The sequence below is a fragment of the Opisthocomus hoazin genome, chromosome Z (assembly GCF_030867145.1).
Source record: "Opisthocomus hoazin isolate bOpiHoa1 chromosome Z, bOpiHoa1.hap1, whole genome shotgun sequence".
In the NCBI taxonomy this organism is placed as follows: Eukaryota; Metazoa; Chordata; class Aves; order Opisthocomiformes; family Opisthocomidae; genus Opisthocomus; species Opisthocomus hoazin.
This window is the reverse complement of record NC_134454.1, coordinates 74,320,730-74,341,511: the sequence shown is the minus strand read 5'-3', so window position 1 is coordinate 74,341,511 and position 20,782 is coordinate 74,320,730. Positions and strand designations below refer to the sequence as shown.

The window sequence follows — 20,782 nt, the reverse complement described above, 5'->3', positions numbered from 1 at the left end:
GCTAAGTGCTACACAGATTAATACAATATCCCAATTAGTAGATTTAATTTGCTATGATCCAAGGGAATTAACTGTATAAAACCTTTTATGGTGGCACAAAACTTTACTAAAAGCGAGACAAAGGTTCTCTGAGGGTACATTACATTACACATTACAGTTTCAGAAGAAAGCTAGAGTCTCATCTTACAACCATCCAGATCCGCTTGGTGATCCCAGTGCAGACTAGATCTGTGGAAAAAATCAGCAGTATTCAGACAAGTGAGGTGACCTTACACACCAAACTGCCACATAACTCCAGAATTCATACAATTAAAGACGGGAATATGCAGTTAGGGACATGAGTCTGGTCACTTGTTTGACCAAATGACATTACTGCTGCATCAGCTAGAAGACGACTGTGAATACCATAAATTACATGCAGAGTAATCTGTAACAGCTGGAGACTGGGGTGAAGATTGCTGTAAGCAAGTTCTCCCAGACCAGCACATACAGAAGCCCATAAACAAGATGCGGCAGGCACAAGCATTCTTCTGGATGAAAGCATCCACAGTACACACTGTTCTTTGATCTTTAACCATATAACAGAAAAACACAGGTTTCCTTGCCTATTGCTAGTAGACTCTTTCCTTCCACTACAGAAGCTTGTACACATTATAATTGCTTTTTAAAAAGCAGCTACGTCAGCTCTCCCTCGAGCAGCAAGAAGTTCCTATTTGTCCGTCTCCACTGTTCCTTTCCTCCAGGGAGGTAGCTTCAGAAGAGAGCGGTTCCAACACCAAAGCTCAGTGCATGCCACTTCCAATAACTGAAAACCAAACTGCTAAATCATCTTGTATGTTCACAACCTATTTAAATGTGAATCAGGTACCATGTGGTCCTGGTTGCAGGTGACCACATTGTAAGAAAGCAGCAGGTTTATATTTCGTCAGGGCACCACGTGAACTATGTGCAGAGTAGAAAGCAGGCAGAACAAAGAACGGTCATGCAAGCGTAAGCAAACAAAAATATGACACACCTACAATGTCTACTAATAGTTGGCACTCACATGACTCTCCAGAACAAATATATTTCACATCTATTGACACAAAGGTAAAATTCCATTACAGATCACACTTTTGCCCTGATTTCACATTTGGCATCAATAGTACAAATATCAGATGCTCTGACTTGGATATATTTCAGAATTAATACATAGCTTTATTTTAAGAGGACAGACTGAATTTGATACTTCCTTATTCAATGCCATGATATTATCCACCATGACACTGAACTCTGGAAATCATTTCATAGTGCTTAATCCCACGAACATGGAGGAATGGTTTGGTAACTATCTTCCACTTTCTTAGCATTATTCTGAATAAATTCCAGTTTTACACCTCTTCCCTGGTAATTGCAAAGCCACACAGTGAAAGAGAAAGAGAATGTGCATCTCCCCTTGTGAATCCAAGAAGCACTTGAAAGGTGATACCATAATATTGACCATCTTTCTTACAGATATTATTAGATACAACAAACTCATGAAACTCACAAACAATAAAGAAAGATTCTTGTTTAACAGTTCTTGTGCATATATACAATCTTTTTTTTTCTTATTTTCAATAGCATAAATATTTGCTTTAAAGAATACGGTGATGAAAGACACGTGAAGGATCAAATATTCTAGAACATGTTTTAAAAGTTCAGTTTCCCTCAAGTATTTATATAAACAACATTTCTTATAATCCTCAACTAACAGAATTTATGCTGCAAGTCTGACATCTAAGACTGAGTGCAACAATCCAGCTGTTACTGAAGCAGCTCTGACCAGGTGCGACACAAAACAGCGTCTGATGCTGGCACATCCCTTCACCTTTTTGCTCACTACAGCTCACCTGCTAATGCAAAATGAAACAAGACAGACCTGAACCTAACTTCAGACTTACTTTGAACAAATTTCTATTACTCAAATCCATGGGAGACAAGTATGACTAAATGTCATTAATACATATAAATAAGTAAAAAGAGCAAGCACCTTTGATTAATTTTTATAAAGTGCTCCTTACTTACTAGAGGTATACCATAACAGCAAAGCCTCATTTCTCAGACAGCTAAGTCAGCATAATGCCCACCACATGCACACAAATTCTGATCAAATCATGCATTCACGCTAACACCCAATAAAACAGAATTTGTCCTTGATTTAAGTAGTTATGCTTTTGTATGCTATCAAAGTTTGTAATTTTCTTCAGCAAAAAACTACCAAATAAAATAGGTTGCTTCTCATCTCTTTACTTACAAAAATACAGCACTACTACTTAACATTTTACAAATATACCCCTAATTTAATTTACCAGAGATCAAATACAATTGTGAAATCTATTGCACAGTTGAATAAGCATTTCTCATCTTTCCTAAGGCAACTCACATGTGTCAGTTATAATTACCATATTAAATTCAGAGACATACTAATACTTAAATTACCTATAAAAATTTACAAGGATCACACATTATTCATGCCTGAAAAATAAGGGCATACATTTATTCTTGAAATCATAGTAATTCAGTGTCATTCTAAGATGCTGTTCCAAATACACTATTATAGCTTCTCCCAGGTTCTACAGTACTTGAAGCGTGCTGCTATAAATTCAAGTTCGCCAAGTGCATCTGTATTAATAGCCTTGATGTCTTCTCCATTCATTTCAAAGACAAATTTTTACCAGTCTAAAACTGTTAGGAATCTGCTAGATACAGGATAATGCCTGACATCTTTTGAGTCTTCTTTGATCAGGTCTAATCTAGTTTTTCCATCTCTGCCTTTCCATTCAGTTTTTCCACTACTAACTACTTCCACCTCCACACATACCCTTTTTTTCCCCCTTCTATTTTAAACTTTTTTTTTTTAAACATTAAGAGTCAGTTCATAATCAAAGCAAGCAGTAAGTAATCCAGTAATCATCACCAGGCTTTGTAATCTCTGGTCAGAGGTTTTTGCTGAAAGGAAAGCCTCTTTTTTCCATCTTTATTTCCAGAGATCAAAACAGCACACAGTCAGAAGGCTGAGGGGTACGCCCATGGCAGTCTGCACCTTCCTCATGGGGGGCCACGGAGGGGAAGTGCGGATCTCCTCTCCCTGGTGACCAGCCACAAGAGGACATGAGGAAAAGGAATGAAACTGTGTCTGGGAAGTTCAGGTTGGACATTAGGAAAAGGTTCTTCATCGAGAGGGTGGTCGGGCCCTGGAACAGGCTCCGAGGGAAGCAATCATGGCACCAAGCCTGTCAGAGTTCAAGGAGTGTCTGGACAACGCTTTTAGTCTCATTTCAGGCGGTCCTGTGAGGAGCAGGGAGTTGGACTTGATAATCCTGATGTGTCCCTTCCAGCCTAAGACACTGTGTGATTCTTCTCAAGGTCAAACTTCTTACCTTCAAAGTCTACTTTTCTCTTCCCTGAGATTCTATGAACATATACAATCCACTTGAACGCAACAAAATTTCTCTCTCAGCTACTTTCTCCAAGAATTAGTATGCGTTCATTACCCCACTTAGGGGCCATAGTTCAAGAAAATTTGCAAAACCTGCACAACTTAAAATCTCTTGAAGCTGCGAATAATGATAAAAGTGTACCAAACGTTTCTGTGCAAAGCTGCTTTCTCTAGATAATTCTATGTTTTTAATTAAAACTAATAATTTTCCTAGTTTGGATAATACTTAATATACAGAGGAACAACACACTTGCATTTAAGTATTGTTTCTTTAACTTCCAGAAATAAATGATGCCACGGAACTTCTAAAGCAAGGCAGATTTTGTATATCCACAACATTAGTTGTTCTAGTACATTCAAAGTTTTCAGGTATTCAGAGATGTCAGGCTAGTCCAGTTTCACAGTCACATATATCAGGACAGTTAGTAAGTGCTGATGGAATACCATAAGACAAAAATAATTCCAACGTCTATAGTTACAACCAATCTGTTCTCTAGCAGCATACACGTTCACATACACAGATCTCAGGACAGAAAAGGTACGTGATTTGGAAGGAAGAAGCAGCAGAATCTACTGTAGCAACCTACAGAATCTACTTTACATTCACACCATATATACATATATGCACTTACACACACACAGATGTATTTATATACAAACCCAAAATAACAGGAGAACAGTTGTGGCAATGCCCTGTTCTTGGCTCTGAAGGACAAAATCGTGACAGCTTTCCCTCTTCCATCAACCACAACTGTCTACACACCACACACTGTTCTGTAGCGCTTCCACCACTTTCGGAACAGAGCCCATCTCTAAACAGCCAACAACTTACGCGTTCCCTTGTTAGTAACAGCAGCCTTAAAAACAGGCAGTGCTGCCCACTGAAAGATCACAAATCCCACAAGATTCTCTTCACCTGAGATCATTTTACCAGACTGCAACTATCCCCTAAAGTAACTCTATGGAGCAACACTTTTTTTTGCTTAAACATAATTTATGTTTAGTGTCACCCAGAAAGAGTGTTTAATCCTGAACATGGAAAATTTTCAGAAAAATACTGGATGCAACTTCATCTTTGTGTGAAGCTCTGAGAATCTGAATTTTAAGATTTCCTGGCCCTGAAAAGGACAGTGAGAAGCAGCAAACCCCAATCCAGGCCATTCTCTTTCAAATACCTGGCACAGATGTTATCTAAACAGGTTCTAAGCAAAAACCAAACATAAGGCAAACTGAAGTCACTGTTCTCTCAAATAATCACAGATCTAGCCTTTCACCCGTCTTCAGAACTTTGCAAGGTGGGGTGAGAAGGCTAGCACAGGAGCCCCATGAACTACAAAACGTAGTGTGGGGGTTCAGCGCTGCAGAAAACACAGCTTGAGGAAGGGACGGACACAGGGCTGCTGGAAGGCGACTCCAGCGGGGAGCGAGGCAGAGCCTGGGGGTGGCGAGGGCTCGCTCCGCACTGGGAGACAGCAGCACGTATCCGGGCTCAGCCCAGCACCCTTCCAGCCCCGCAGCATCTCAGGGGTCTGCCCAGAAGTCCTGCCACCCCCCCGTCCCTTGCAGGCCAGCTCCAACAGGGAGCATGTAGGGTGTAAGACAAGTAAGCCACTATAGGCATCTTCCACTCCATCACAGATGACAGACTATACCACATTTCATGGCAAAACCAGGTGGGGGGGAAACAAATAAAAAAACCTGAAAATCTTCCATCACCTCTTTTTTTCAACACCTCTATCAGCTTCTACTTCATCAGCTGTGGTGGTGCAGCCCCCCCCCATGGCAATCCCAGAACCAGCCAACACTGTGCTCCAACTCGCACTACAGGCATGGCTGGCTGGTGTGCAGGGAATGGCGACAGCTTGGCACCTCCCTTGTCTTTGCACAAGAGCAGCAGCTGGGCCGACCAGGCACTCCCTGACCGCACCAGCAACTCCTGATGCCTGGAGTCGCACCCGCCTGGTGAGTGTCACAGCTGCACGGTCTAGGTACTGCTGGAGCTGTATAGCTGCTGTCTAAACGTCAGGACTGCATCCTCTGGATGGCGACCAGGATGGAAAATTACTGATGCCTGAAGTCAGTCATCGTGAGACCCTACACACAGCGGTACCAAGGAAGGCCCCCTGAGCTCTCCCAGTCCGCAGCGGGCTGCGCCCAGTAACTCCCTCTGAGCGCGACGCTTCTCAGAGCAACTCGCAAACTACCCGGGCTGATCTCCTCCAGACACAGCCTTCGCCCCTTGGGAAATCGTTTGATTTGAAGTGAGTATTGCACTGAACTCCAGGGGAATTTTTATGATGGTGTGTGTGTATGTGTGTGCGTGTCTGAATCGATTCAAAGTATAATATTCCAGTACTGTGACTGTGATAGCAAATTCTTTCTAATCACTCTCTAAATGCTAAGTTAACCAGTGATTAATAGCTTCTAAATCCCTGTGATTCTCTTTCTCCTTTAACTGTCAGCACACCCTGAATGGCTGCTAAACATATCCTTCAGGCACAGACCGTTGTGGCCTAAGGCCGGTTCTGGATCCAGCCGCACCCAGGCTCCTCTCTGAGAAGGAGTTTAGAAAGCAAGGGGGTCCAGTCCGAACCTGGTGACACAGCAAGGGAGGGTCTCCCTATCCCCTTACACTTTTCTTCTACTCTGTATAAATCACTTTCTACTCAACACCCCCTTTCGATCCTGTATTCCATTCATTTAATAAGTAATAGAGTGAACCTTGCCAACAAACTTTTTGTAAGATCACATTTTCTAAGCTTGCAGTAAAATCTTTTCTTGCAAAACTTTTGAGTGATCATTTAAGCGACCCAACTGCTCATCCACGACATCAGCTTGGCATTAACAGAAACACACCTCTTCCACCTCACACACTGATGAGAAGGGTCAAAATCAGATTTCACCGTAGATCTAAAGAGTGGATAACAATCTCTGGAGAAAAAGTCATTGCATATACATCTAGCTTTCAAAATAGAAACAGCTGAAGTAAGCTGCAGCTGCGCCTGAAGCACAGGAAGAAATACCACTTCCTTCATGAAATGAGTCAGCACACAAGCATTTTGTGGTTTTGTTTTGTTTTGTTTCTTTGATTTTTTTTATAAGAGACATCTTGAAAGCTGGATGTCATCTCCCTCACTGTTAAGGGCTGACCCACCAGCCCACTTGACTAGTTACGAAGAAAGGAACTAAGAAAGCAACACGGAATCACAGCTGGGTATTGGAACAGAGAAGTAAGGGCAGGACCAAGCAAGCAAAGGATCTGAAGACAGGAACTTACCAAGGCACAGCCGTTCTTTAGTCCCAAAACTGACAACACAGAGAGTGTCATGTTTCACTTAAAACATGAAGCACCATCTCCTCTACTCTCAGGTAAGATACGGTTAACTACCATAATACTTCTGGTTTTAACACAGCTGGTCCTCAGGAGAAAAATTGTATCTGGCTATGAACTCTGCAGGAACAAATGACAATAGATCTCCAACCAAAACATTAAGAGATTTTTTCTAGAAATCAAGCCATTTCTGGAAGCAAACACAATTTTGCCTTTTAGGTTTTACTTTTTTGTTGTATTTGGACTTACTTGGTTTTACTTTTTTGTTGTATTTTTTGTATTTGGCCTGTTTGGCAGTTCTTTCATAAGACAGGCAACAGCAAAAACACCCGGTGTCTCTAAGTAGACAACTTTGCACCACCTAAAGCACCCCAGTAAATGGCACTTTTTTATATTTTTTTTCTTTTTAAGTACTTTTGTGGGATACAGACACTTACAGAATGAACACGACATGACTTGAAAAGGGAAAAATGTCTTTCATCAATTATTCTTTTAAAATATTCAAGCTAACAAAATCCAGAATATTGTGTGAGGACATGGCACATTACTCCAATGCACACCAAGCTATTAGATTTTTCCAGGCAGGTAAAGAGATGGAGAAAGCTAGAGAGGCAATATAGTGAAACACAGTGTTTTTATAGCTACACAATATAAAATATTTGACGGTTTACTGTGGAATAGTAGAAAGTTTTGTTAAAAGGAAAACTTACTGTTTTCCCCTCATAACACGGAAGCTGTTTAGCACTTCTGAAGTTCACGAAGCGTTCTGTTCAAAGCTGGACAACAAACTGGAGCTGAATCTCATTCCTCTAACCAAAGGTATACTGTTTCAAGGTGATTTAACTGTACTTTCACAGTTGTAACCCCACGTCTTAAGTAATCCAATAGTAAAATGTAAGTGGAAAAAAAAGATTATTCATTGACAAAAAATATGGGTTTGGTCTTAAAACACCTCGCTGCCTTTCAGCATTCGTTTCAGCTGGCTCATGGACAAGCCCTGTCCCGCCGCGGGGCTGGAGAGCGCCGCCTGACGGTGGCAACACAGGGGCACGCCAGGGACCCTCCCGGGGACCCCGACCCGCAGCAGCCACCAACGCCTGCGACAAAAGCGCTCCGCAGCCCACACCAAACTCGGACCGAAGCCCCCGCCTCCCGGGCGCACAGGGCCGGCCCGGCTGCCGCCCCGCCGCCCGCCCGCTCAGCCCGAGCCGGACCCGCGAAGGCCCGAGGCGCCGGGGCCCTCCCGCCGCCTCAGCCCGCAGGTCCGACCACGCTGCGCCGCGGCTGGGGCAGTCCCGGCCGCCCGGAGAGCCCAGGGCACCCGCGCGCACCTCTACTCGCCCACGGGCCGCCCCGCCCCACCCCCGCGGAGGCGCGGCCCTTCAGCGCCCGGCGCCGCCGCGCCTGCGCGCCTCGCCCCGCCCCTCAGCGGCGCCGCGGCGGACGCAGCGGGTCGGCCGATGGCGGAGGCGGGGGGCGCGGTCCCGGCGCTGCGGCCGCGGCTGGCGGCGCTGGGCCGGCGGCTGGCGGCGCTCAGGGGAGCGGGCGAGGGTGAGAGGCCGCGGGAGGGCGGGGCCGGGCCCGCAGAGCCGCGGGGCCGGAGGCCCGGACCCCCAGCTCCGGGGCGGCGGCGGCGGGCTCCGCTGCACGCCCGGCGGCAGGAGGCTCGCCCCGGGGGAGCGGCCCGGGCCGGAGGCCGTTCCCCGGGGCGGGGCGGCTGAGGGCCGGGGTGTGGACGCGCGGCGGTGCGAGCGGGGCGTGTGGCGGCGGCCGTCCCCGCGCACTGCCCTGAGCGCCGTCCGGGGGGGAGCGGCGGGACGGGGCCTGTCGGACGCCGCCCGGCTCAGCTGCCGCCCTGGCTGCCGCAGTGGTGGACGGAACCCGCGAGGCTCCTGCCGAGGGGTTTCCAGCGCTGAGGGAGCGTTGTCTCCTCCCTGCAGACAGCTTCTTCGCCAGGGGCTCTGCTGCCGTGGACAGGCTGAACGACCTCTGTGGCCAAGGGAAGGAACGTGCTGTCACGCTTTCGCAGCTCTACACGCAGGTGGTGTGTTCGGAGCATGGAGAGCTCCCTTTCGGGAAGATCTGCTGCGCGGGGTGTGGGACGGGGCTGTGCGTGGGGAAGGGGGCGCGGCGGGAAGGAGCCTCGGAGGCTCGGTGTGTGCGGTGGGCGTCCGCGAGGTGCGGAGCTGCGCCTGGCTGGATTGGAGGTGGCTGGAGTCGGCAGTAACAGTGCCGGTACTGCGGGGAGGGAAAGGGGTTTGAGTGTGTGTTTACTGTCAGCGATCCTGCGGTACATTTAACTGGCAGCTTTCGTGAGCTAAATGTGAAAAATTACCATGGAGTGGTAACGTTTTTATAAACTGTAAGATGACCCACAGAGGTTCCTTCCAACCCCTACTATTCTGTGATTCTGTTTGCCTGTTGCTGCAGACCATCATCTGATCATGTTGCCGGTAGCATTTTTACCTTGTGTATCTTCTTGTTTTCACAGGCTGTCCTAGACATAACATATTTTGAGGAAAACCAGCTTGTGGATGAAGATTTTCCAGAAGAATCTTCCATGCAGAAAATTAAAGAACTAATTTGCATTCTTTCAGAACCAGAAGCCCTAGTGAGGGAGTGCAATATAAATGAAGAAGTGAGTACTAACATTATTCAGCCAGAGAATTAATTATTTCATTTGTTTAAAAAAAAAAATCTGAAACAGGATAGTAGTATTTTTGATGGACAATATTTAAGATCTAGTGAAAAGTTTTCTAGTCTTTTTTTGTGTATCAATAGTAGTCCCTGAAAATATTTTTTTCAGAGAACTTATTGCGTGCTCAGAATTTTTCTGACTAACATTTCGTGATTCCAGATGCTTTCAGCAGTTTACATCCAAAGTGTTAGGCTTGTGTCTGTCACCATTCCTGTTAAGTACAGCCTCTAAAGTTAGAGACCTGATATCACACTGTTTGCATGTGTGAGTAGTGTGTATATGACTAGTTCAGATGGTTTACTTCTGGGTTAGCCCAGTTTGTTGGACTTTATTTCAGCCCATCAACATCCTTGGTGCAGAGTTGTTAGAATGTCTTTACTGGAGAAAAGGAGCCCTGCTTTACATGTATTGTCATACAGCAAAAGAAAGGAATGAATGGCTACGAGAAAACATTGCCATATTTAAAAAGGTAAAGGAGATTACAAAGTTCTATGAGCATGTGAATACGGTTTTAAAGTTTGACTCTTCTCTTTTAAAATACATATTTTTCTTTTTTTCCTTTTAAATAGGGTTTTGAAAAATTCATAGCTGGAAGTATTTCTGACTGTCATTAAATTAATCACAACTAATCTAAAAGGATCTTTTTTTCTTCATTTTTTAACTGTACTCAGTGTCTTAATGATGGAGTTCATTACTTAATGAAGATGCTTAGCTTTAGATGCCCTCATCAGCTAAATGAAGATGTCTCACTTCAAGATAAAGACACAGCTAGATTACTCAGTGAAGGTAAAAAAAAAAAAACCCAAACAACTCCAAAAATCCCACAACCCTCTCACCTTAATAACTGCTCCACTTTATGAAGTACTTTATTGCATATTTTTTTGTTTTACTTCATTTATATTCCAAAGGTGTCACTTTTTAGAACAATAACAACAAAAACTACACGCAGCAGCAGTACTATCCCTCCCTCCCCCCCCCCCCCCCCGCCCTTTCTTTTTGACTCATGGATTTTGGGAGGTGGCAGTGCTCGTCTTCTCTGTGTTTTGGGGTGCACTGGAGGAAAGTGAACTGAGGCAATGGGTGTTTTATGCACAGCATGTGTGTTTTACAACCATCCCGTTGTCAGCTGACAAGTGTTGAAAGCACAAATACGACTGCAGAGGGTGCTAGATGTTCACATATTGATCTTCCTCTTCAGATCTAGCAGAACACAGGTACAAACACAGAATTACTGACTTCACACAGGCAGAAAGTACACGCACACAATCGATTAAATTTGGCAAAATTTTATTCTTTGTCTCCACTTTATGTAGCTTTATGTAAGTTGCATTACTGTGGTGCATTTACATGAGGATCTGAGGCTGCATCAGTGTGATGCAGGTAGGGTGGCGCAGCAGGAGGGGATTCGTAAGGTGAAACAGCTGGTGCTGATGACCTGGTGTCCACGTTGTACACACTCAAAACCAGCCCTGCTCTGGCTGTGGGGAGATGGAGCACCATCTTGCTTGGTTTCAGCTGAAAGCGGGGTTGATGCAGTTCAGCTCCGCAATGTAAAGCCAAGTTCAGTAACTGATCTCTACAGTTATTTAGCAGGATTTTTTCTTTCCAGTGAGCATGGACACATATGTGGCTTTCTGTTCGAATGCTAAAGGTGCTGCTGGTTAACCTGAGTTAAGATGATGCTCAGATAGCATCTTCTTTTAGGCTTAAATTGTGGGAGGCACAGAAGTGTTCTAAAATAAATGTGCATAGTCATATCTGTACTTAATAGATTGTAAGGAAGTACTGAAATTCTCTAAGACAAATAGGCAGACACAGTTATCAGAGTAATATTCATATGGCAATCTTAAAGATTTTAGCATTATAGAGGGGCAGAATGGGTGGAGAAATGAGCAAGGCCTTGATCCAGGTTCTCTTCTGGGCAGTGTCAGTCATCTCATGGTTAAAATTTGCTTTTTTGGTGTACCTCTTTAATAGGCTTATAGTGGCTTTTTGCATTTTTTTTCTGGTGTTACTGAAAAATAAAAATTTGAAGTTAACAAGCCACGTACTTGCTTGTAACAGAGCAATAAAATACTTGATGTAAATTATTTTTGCAGGTGTATTTAGTGACACTCACTTACTGGCAATGATGTACAGTGGAGAAATGTGCTACTGGGGTCTGCAGCACTGTGGAGAAGAGAAGCAGGAAAGCCTTGAGGCGACAGATCCTGTCTGTAGCAGTGGCCCGAGCTGCAGATCACAGAGCGTGTCGCTGGATTTCAGAGAAACGGGCAAAAACATGTTAACGAAGTATGTGGCTGTATGTGAGGGACCTTTAAAAGGCCAAGGGTGGAACACAACAGCTGCAAAACAAATGCTGCGTTGCTTCGTGAAATCACACGACTAAAATACGCTGCTTTGGCTGTGCTGGAAGAAACTTTGTGCCCGAAGAGTGCGCTTGGGGAGGTGATCCCTGCTTCGGTGTCTGACCGTTCTTCTTATTAAAATGTATACCTTTTGCTGCATTAAAAATATGCGTTTAGAGAACTCCTGGAATACAGGTCCAAAGTCTAATCAAGTCTTTCTGAAAAAAAAACAAAACTGATTGTGTCATGAGCTGGCACAGGAGGATGACTGCGTGTCCCTCCACGCCGCATCACCCGCCGGCGCCGGCGCACTCGGTTCGAGAGGCGGTGAGGCTCAGCGCCATGGCCGACGGCGGAGTGGGGGAGCGCGGTGGTTTGGAGGCTGCCGTGCGGGGTCGTCTCCGCATCCTCCGGGAGCGTTGGGCGCGGGGGACCCGCGAACGCGGCGATACCGCCGCGTTCGCGGGTCCCCCGCGCCCAACGCTCCCGGAAGATGAGGAGGTGAGCGCACTGCAGACGCTGCCGGTGAGTGGGGCCCAGTCGGGGTGGGGAAGCTCGTCATCCCGTCCCTTGCAGTTCCTGGGTCGTTAAACCGCCGCTCTCCACGGTTTTCAGATCGACGTGCAGCTGAACATCATGTCCTTCCTCTCACCCCAAGATCTGTGCCATTTAGGAAGCACGAGTTGTTACTGGAGGGCGGCTGTGCAAGATCCTTTGTTGTGGAGGTATTTTCTCCTGAGGGATCTCCCTTTCTGGACATCCGTTGATTGGAAATCGCTCCCAGATGTGGAGATTTTTAATAAAGCCTTTTCAGAAGTCAGCGATAATGTGCTGCACGATTACATGGCAGTGTAAGTACCTTCATCTTCTCTTATGTGACTTACAGTCTCTCTACAGCATTAATATTCAGCCCACAAGCATGGTTCATATTTACAGCAGTAAAGCTGTGCTGTAAGCTGCTGCTTACATTTTGATGTGTTGCAAGTCCGTTGTTTATTTTGGAAATACAGTTTTCTGTTGTCTGACAGTTTGGTCAGCTCTTTCTGTCTGGAATTCAACAAGAATGTAAAATGTTGCAAAAAAGTCAAAGCTAACGTTATAAAAAAAAGCTTTTTATAAACTGCATGTCTGCTATGCCACAGAAATACAGTCATCTGAGAAGCTGTGCATACGGTTGATCTTGATTAAAAGTGTGTTCTTTGCTCTTAGTACAATGACAAATGATTTCTTATTTTAATAAAAGTATGAACAAGTTTTCAAACTACAGCAAATGGACTGAATCTTCATTTTTTTTCATCTTACCTGGAAGACCTAGGGGGTTTTAGCTAGTACAGTTGAAACACATAGCTACACTTCTAATGTGTTTGGATGACTCAGTAAACTCTGAAGCAGATTATTCTGTGTTTTGTTTTTTTTTTTTCTAAAACTTCATTCAATTCCCTCAACTAATTTGCAGTTTGGTTTTTTTTTAATTTGCTGTTAAATTTTCCAGAGGTGATTTCATGAAACACTTTCTTCATGATAAGTGCACTGACCTCTCCAGTCTCTGTGCCTGTCATCCCCACTTTACAGACGGGAAAGATGCATGAAGAATTTGAAGTGCAAAATATCTGCTGGCTTTGAACGTTGGGTTTAAATCTCTTTAGGCCTGGATACTTCAGACTTGACCTATTTGAAACCACAACCACTTGTTACTGATTTCCATTGTGTCTGTGAGCACTGAATGGTTTTGCTGATCACAACCAAAGCGTCTCAGAGCACACTTACAGCATTTCCCTGAAGTGATTTGTCCCGCAGCAGCCTGCCGTGACCACAGAAGCAAAGACTGAAGCTGCTTCTCTGGGATGTCTGTCAGTTCTTTGTTACTTCTTTCCCTTGATTACCAAAGTCTTTTCATGCCCTCTAGCTTCTGTACCAAATGAGCACATAAACTTGCAGACAACATCTTTCTCCTTTCACAGCATGCATTCTCTGTGCCTACAGGGGAAGTGGTCCTTTTCAGATGGAGCTACCTGTTTCATAGTTAATAAACAGAAAAGTGATCTAAACAAGTTCTGAAACAGACTCAAAAATCCCTTATTTTTACATCGTATGTGATGCATCAGCTTCACTGTAATTTTATGAAAGTTGTATGTTCAGCGAGATGAGGAAATTTGTAATTGTTTATTTTATTTTTTAAAAGAAGCTAAAAGGTCTGTAGATAGAAGTGTACTAAAGTCCAAAAAGTCAGTCTGGCGACTTTGAAAGGACTAATGGCTTCACCTGCTTTGCACTGGTGCTTGAAACCGTCAGTTTGGAACTTCACTATTTTTGACCCATGCTTGGATTGTAGCAGTGACAAAGCATGAGAAGCGTGGGACCTAAATCCATTTATGTGGTTTGATTAACACCTCTTTTGTATCTTGTGTTTAATTTCTAGTTGCGTCTATTTTACACAGATATAAAAAAAGCTGTCCTCAGAATAGAAGAAGTTTGAAATCAAGCCGCCCCCGGTATGGAGCTGTGACTTCCTTTTTGCAGTCGCTGGTCACTCAGGCAGAACCTCGCTTTGCTATGTTTGGGCCGGGTTTGGAAGAGCTGGACGACTCCTTAGTGCAAAAGATGATGACATGCCCAGAAATTCTGCTAGTAGTTGGCCTACCTCAAAGACAAATTCATGGTAATGTTGGTTTGGGGTTTTGGCTTTTTTATTTTGTAAATAGATATAACACAAAAAACATTGGAGGAAAAATGGAGAAAAGGGATGCTTTTTCCTCCCCTTGAAACTCAGTAGCAGAATGGTAAAAAAAAATTATTTTCCTCCCTTTGTATTTATTCAGAAGGATAAATGCAATGAACATTTGGGATAAAAATGCAGCAGTAATGAATTTATGATTAAATTTGCAGAATGTCAGAGGGATCATTTTGCTCCTTGTACTTCTATTTTGATCCTAAATTACATGTCACACCTGCTGTTGTAACGGGTAAATGCAGACAGAACTTTCTTTAGATACTGCTTGTAGTAACTAGCTAAAAAACACATGTGTTTTCATATAGGAAGTCAAGAGTGATCCTTTATATGATTCAGTCTTGTGGTGTCAAGTGGTGTAAATTTCATTTAGAAGGTTATAGGAGCAGGTGGAGGATTTTTTTCAATGTTTAAAAACACAGATTTGAACATCTGTAATTTCGCTGCAGTCCAAACCAGAAAAAAAATTGATTACATTTTAATTAATGTTTATTTCATCACAGCAGAATTGGAATAATTACATTGTATTTATAGAAAGTGTGAAAATATATTTCTCAGTGTTGTTGTCTTTTCTCTCTCTTACATCCATTTCAGTGCAGCTTGTCATGAACAGACTAGAACCTTGGCTACGCCAGTTTAGGCTAATAAACGCAAGTTTAGCTCCTCTCTGACTTAGGTTTGTAGGTTCAAGTCTAGGTGTCGGAAACATGGAGATGCCACCTTGTTTTCCTTTAATGCTATTGAACAGATTTTAATTAATAGTCTCATCAATTAAAGCAAGTATAACATTTCATTGTAAAATAGTAAGTATGCTACCCTTAACAGCAACACTTAGTGTTGGACATATCCACTTTATAGCTCCACTGGAATTTTCGGCCTACCACTTAGTTATATTCAGTAAACAAATAGTTGTAATCTCATATATTCATTTTTTTCCCTGTAGGAATTGGATCAGGAGTCACTTTTCAGTTTAATAACAATCAAAAATTCAATATTCTGACACTGTATTCTACCACCAGGTAAGATTTGTTCTCCACAAAAAAAAAGTACGGTTTCTCTGTTATTTCATACTTTTCCTCATGTTTTTGTTACGTGATTTTTATGTGTGCATTCACATCCATGGCTACCCCTTCTAAACTGAAGCTTCGATGCACATCTTCACTTTTTTTTTCTTTCTCCAACTGCTTAGTTTTCACATGGAAGTAATAAACCTTTTCCAAACCTTATACATAAGCAAACGTGTATGACAAATACATAACAGGTGCTCTTGATACCTTGATTGATTCCCTTTTGAAGCACTGTATAAACTCATCCTGGGGTGTATTTTCATATGCATCTTGCGAATTGCTAACCATCTGCATAAGTACACTAGAAAAGAAGGTGGGGCAGGGGGTGTGTGGAGAAATGAAACTGTTTTGCTGGCTCAGGCCATTTTCCTGTCCCTGTACTGTGCTGCCTAGACTCTCAAATTTGAGTTTTTGCATTCTTAATTAACCTGAGAAACATTGAAATATCTTTCAGTGTGGAAAGGAGGAGAGCAAGGGCAGAGCAAGCGGTTGCTGTGAATAAGATGTTCTACCAAGACAACAGCGTAGCAGGGAATCAGCAAGCTGTGCACTACAGTGTGATAGCTCAAGTGAAAAAGGTGTGCGAGGTAGTTGATGGATTCATTTATGTTGCCAATGCAGAAGCTCATAAAAGTAAGGGATTTCTCTTCGTTTTATTTATTTGTATTTTGCGAATGATTGCAATGTTGTAAAAGGTTGCAAAGAATATGCAATACATCAAAATCTGTGTTCTGATTCTTTCAGAACCTTCTTCATTACTGCTATTTCTTCATGGCTTATCCAGTCAAAGATGTCCCCTATCTTAGACACTCTCCCTCATCTCCCCGTGAGGGTTTATGGCCCCATCTTTCATTTATGTCAGATACTGATATGGTTGCTGTCTAAGCTACGTGTGGGAAGCGGTCTGGATTAAAACAAAACCGAAACAAAAAAAACTCTGGGCACGGGTAGGAGAAGAAGCCTGAAATGCGTCGGTGGTGATGCAGTAGCCTGGAAACAGAGCCTTCACCAGGAAAACTGCACTAAAAGATCCAATTAGTCCAAATCAGGACAGTCCTGTAAGAGGATAATCCAAATAACTATTATGGTAATTGTCTTTAAGTGGAGGGAAAGGGCTAGCTCAGAAAAGAAGAGGGTGAAAAATATGTGAAGGGATATACTAAGGAGAAAAGTACAGTCAATAGGGAAGGGCTGCTGACTGTACAGTGTGTGAGTATTTCTTCATGGCTGGTTGCAGTTTTGATCTCTGAGATATTTGGAAAACACTCTTGTTAAGGACTGGAACAGGCTGCCTGTATAATCTGTGGAGATCTTAAAATAACATCTAAGTGTGACATGAAAATCTATGTGACATGAATGCAGATGATCCAGCCTTGCAATAGCAGAACTGGAGAATCTGGCCATGTCTCCTCTAGCCCTCTCTTTCCTCGCCTCTGAAATATTAAATATTTGAAAAGTTGAAAAAAAAAAAAAGTTCTCCATGGGATTTGCATGTATTTCATACGCATATATAAAAATTGTTTCATAGATCATGATCGTCAAGAGGAACTGGCTCGTATTTTGGCAATGATTGATCCAGCCCTTGGGCCACCGAACAGACCTCTGCTAGTTTTGTCTTGTGTCTCTCACATGGGTATGAAAAGAATTCCGTGTGTTTACGTGGCACATCAGTTGCAACTAAATCTGCTGCGTCAGCCCTGGATGGTACTTGCTTTTAAACCTTTATTTTTCTGTTTCTCTGTGGCTTAAATTTAATTCAGGCTTATGTTGGTTCCTGAACTGTACCTACCTAGGCAAGCGTGCAGCTTTCCACACTAGTATGTGAGCCCTCCACTTAAGTGAAGAATTTAGTTTCTCTGGTTGTCTAAGTTGAAGCGTTAGCCTGTCTGAATGTAGGGGAACTAAGTGGCTTGCCCAGGAACACAGAAGAAACCAGACTGTAAGGAAGGACAAAATGCTGGTCTTGAAGGGAGTAAGGAAGCTTCAGTTAATTTAAATCTAAATTTCCTGAGTCATGACCCAAGGCCTTGGGCACAAGGTAGATTTTTCTGCCACTTTCAGGAGACTGTTAGTTGTCACTTGCTTGACGTGATGTGTTGAGTTTTTGATAAATCAGGTTTTTACCTATCATGTGAGGTCCTTAACCTGTTATTTTATACTTGTCAGGCACAGTATACAGAAGTATGGCTCAGCCACACATAATTTATTTTTGGTGGTGTTGTGTAGCCAAAGAATAATACTTTACCAAAAAAAGCAGAATCCTAATTTGAGGTAATTCCTTTGTTTTTATTAGGAAAATGTTTACAGGCTTTTTAAAAAATGTACCAATTATAGTAGCCTCTTTATAATATGTTACAAAATCTGAGAATTAATTGTATGCATTGAATTCTAAAGCTAGCAGCATTTTTGCTTTAAGAGTTACAAGAAAAATTTTCAAGTAGATTCTCATCTATAAAGTAAGCCTTATGCTCCAGAGTAGCTGATGGAACAATTGACATAAAATTCACCTTGATACCAAGAATGTAAGGCTTTCCTAATGGATCTTAGAATTAATTTTGTAAAGAGTAGTGTTTTCTTTTTGTACCTTACTCTTAGGGAACCTTTGTTGTTTAAAGGGCCTTTAAACCAGTGATAAAAATTTAGATTTTATGGAAGTATGTCCAGCTTTAAGGATAGACATGGAGTGATGCTAAAATGCTTTTAGACCCTGTTACCTGTTATCTCTAATATGTTAGCTTTTTTTATTTTTACAGGTGCAGGACACTGTAGCTGCAACTTTAGCTGGATTACTAAATGGAATCGAGTGGCTCCTGGAGGAAGCAAATAGTAAAAATGCACAGTAATGGAACTGTAAGTTGTTTTACTGCATAGAGACCTTGGTGTTCTGCAGTTCAGTTGAAGTGAGAACCTTGTCCTGAGAGAGCGCTGTCAAAAGGGCAAAAACCTGTTAAAAGGCAAACCTGCGTATATTTCATTGCACATACTTTAACATTCTTCCAACTGTAGTCCTGAATTAGAAGTACAGGTGGGATTGCCTGGGTTCCAGCAGCTGATGAAGAAGTGATTCTGGGGGGCAATCTGGGTGTTTGGTTTGTTTTTTTTTTTCTTTCAAGCTGGGGCCTTTAGGGTGCAATCTTTTTTCAGTATATTTTATAATCTAATCTCTTCTGTAAATACACCTAACACTGGGTTAGTTTATCAGCACAGCCCTGTGGCGCGCATCACATGTTTATAAATATATTCAGGGGAGATCTTGACAGTGACGGTTCCCAACCAAAGAAGATCACTGTACGTTTTACAGTAGTGGGCTGACAGAAAGACAGTATCTCTTTCACAATAGTAAATTCCCCTTCTTTTTTTCCAGAAACAGTGCCTAGACAAGAAATGGCACCTGCAGGAGAATTGTTGGCCCAGACTAAAACTCTTACAAACAAACAAACAAACAAACTGCCGTGTATGAATTTGTTATTTCTTGTTTGTGATCTTATTTATAAACCAATCACAAAAGGTTTCAGCATCGCCTGCCTTCTGTTGTAGTGAAATTATTAGCTTGAATTGGACATACCTCTGATGTCATGAATAAATATTAATTAAAATCGTTAGCACTTCAGGACGTTTATCAAATGTGTAGGACCTATCTGTTACTCAAATAATTGTTGCCATTTGCAGATATGGAGTGTAACTGGCATGAAATATTCTACATAGTTGCAAATACTTTTATAAAAAGGGAAACAACATTTCAGAGCTGGAATTGTATTTTCCATATTGATGTCATTTGGGATTAGTCTTCCACCTTTGCAATGTTTTTTTTAATTATTGGGTGAATGTTCAGAAACTTCCCTTGGATTTCTTGCCTATGCATGTATTTGTTTAGTTTTGTGTTCTTTCTGTTTTTTTTCTCTCTCCATGGAAATGCGATAGTTGCACAATTTCTTCTTGGTAGTTAGATAAATGAATGACTACATGGTGGCCGTTCAGATGTAACTGCCCTCTATCTGGTATATGTGTGTGATGCTCAACACAACAATGTCAGAAACATTCCATTCGAGAGGTTTTTTATTTTTTAATGATCTAGGACAGACACAGGAAGTGTCTCTTTTTTTTTTCCTTTTTGTCTTTATGCACAATTAACTCAGCTTTGTAGATGTTTTTGGATGTCTTCTGATCAGAACATGTGGGAGCAGCAAGTGAAAATCCATGGGAAGCTATACTATGATAGTGTTGTAGTTTATCCTTTTTTTTTAATAGGGTATGTGTGCTTTGCACTTTAAGATACAGAAGACACAAAAGAGTATTTGGGGGAAAATTCCACACTTTGTGACTGGGTGTATGTGGCTTTCCTGCTAGTCATAATAATTCTGTAATGATCTGTCTGTAGAGGGTTGAATGTAGGAACCTGTTGTTGTGTTAGCTACTACTAATATGTTTTTTTATGGAAGAACCTTATTCTGCTTTCTTCATAAGGAATAAATTATTTTTTAAAGAATGGTATTCACAGTCTTTCTGTGTGTATTAAGCTCCCCCATGCATGCACACGCGCACAGAGAGACAATGTCTGCAGTCGTGCTGTCGTAACCAACAGCAAATTATCGTTGTCATAATTTGTCATTAATGAACAACATTATAGTATGTTATCTGTTTAATTAACAAAGGTCAAGATAATGTAGGGAATTTAATTTTTCTTAACCTAAATAACATCAGTTATATTAACTTAAAGATAGGATAACTTAAGAATTACGAGTTTTAAGCGTGCAGCCTAGGAAACAGTGGGAATTAGGAGTCTGTGCAGTTGAAGGGCTCCACCATCACAGGAATTGCAGAGCTGGTGGTGGGGCAGCTTGCACGGCTGAGCACTGTGGTGGATCAGTACAGGCCGGGAAGATGATGGTAAGGTGAGGTGGATTGAGAACTGGCTGAATGGCAGAACTCAGAGGGTTGTCATCAGCGGCGCAGAATCTAGTTGGAGGTCGGTAACTAGTGGTGTCCCCCAGGGGTCAGTACTGGGCCCAGCCTTGTTCAGCTTCTTCGTCAATGACCTGGATGAAGAGTTAGAATGTACCCTCAGCAAGTTTGCTGATAACACAAAACTGGGAGGAGTGGCGAATACACCGGAAGGCTGTGCTTCCATTCAGCGAGACCTGGACAGGCTG

The 20,782-nt window shown here is 42.6% G+C and overlaps 2 protein-coding genes across 2 annotated transcripts; both read left to right on the top strand.

Moving 5' to 3' along the window:
* Positions 1–8,251: 8,251 nt before the first annotated feature.
* On the top strand, positions 8,252–12,022 carry RIMOC1 (RAB7A interacting MON1-CCZ1 complex subunit 1). Its single transcript, XM_075411060.1, has 6 exons — positions 8,252–8,342; positions 8,732–8,832; positions 9,283–9,429; positions 9,827–9,958; positions 10,161–10,275; positions 11,589–12,022. The coding sequence occupies exons 1-6, from the start codon at positions 8,252–8,254 to the stop codon at positions 11,876–11,878; spliced, it is 876 nt and encodes a 291-aa protein (XP_075267175.1). The 3' UTR covers positions 11,879–12,022.
* Positions 12,023–12,083: 61 nt separating this feature from the next.
* Positions 12,084–20,123, top strand: FBXO4 (F-box protein 4). The gene is made up of 8 exons (XM_009943752.2): positions 12,084–12,362; positions 12,453–12,688; positions 14,276–14,496; positions 15,509–15,584; positions 16,087–16,265; positions 17,161–17,336; positions 18,386–18,482; positions 18,997–20,123. The coding sequence occupies exons 1-7, from the start codon at positions 12,084–12,086 to the stop codon at positions 18,473–18,475; spliced, it is 1,257 nt and encodes a 418-aa protein (XP_009942054.2). The 3' UTR covers positions 18,476–18,482; positions 18,997–20,123.
* Positions 20,124–20,782: the final 659 nt, after the last annotated feature.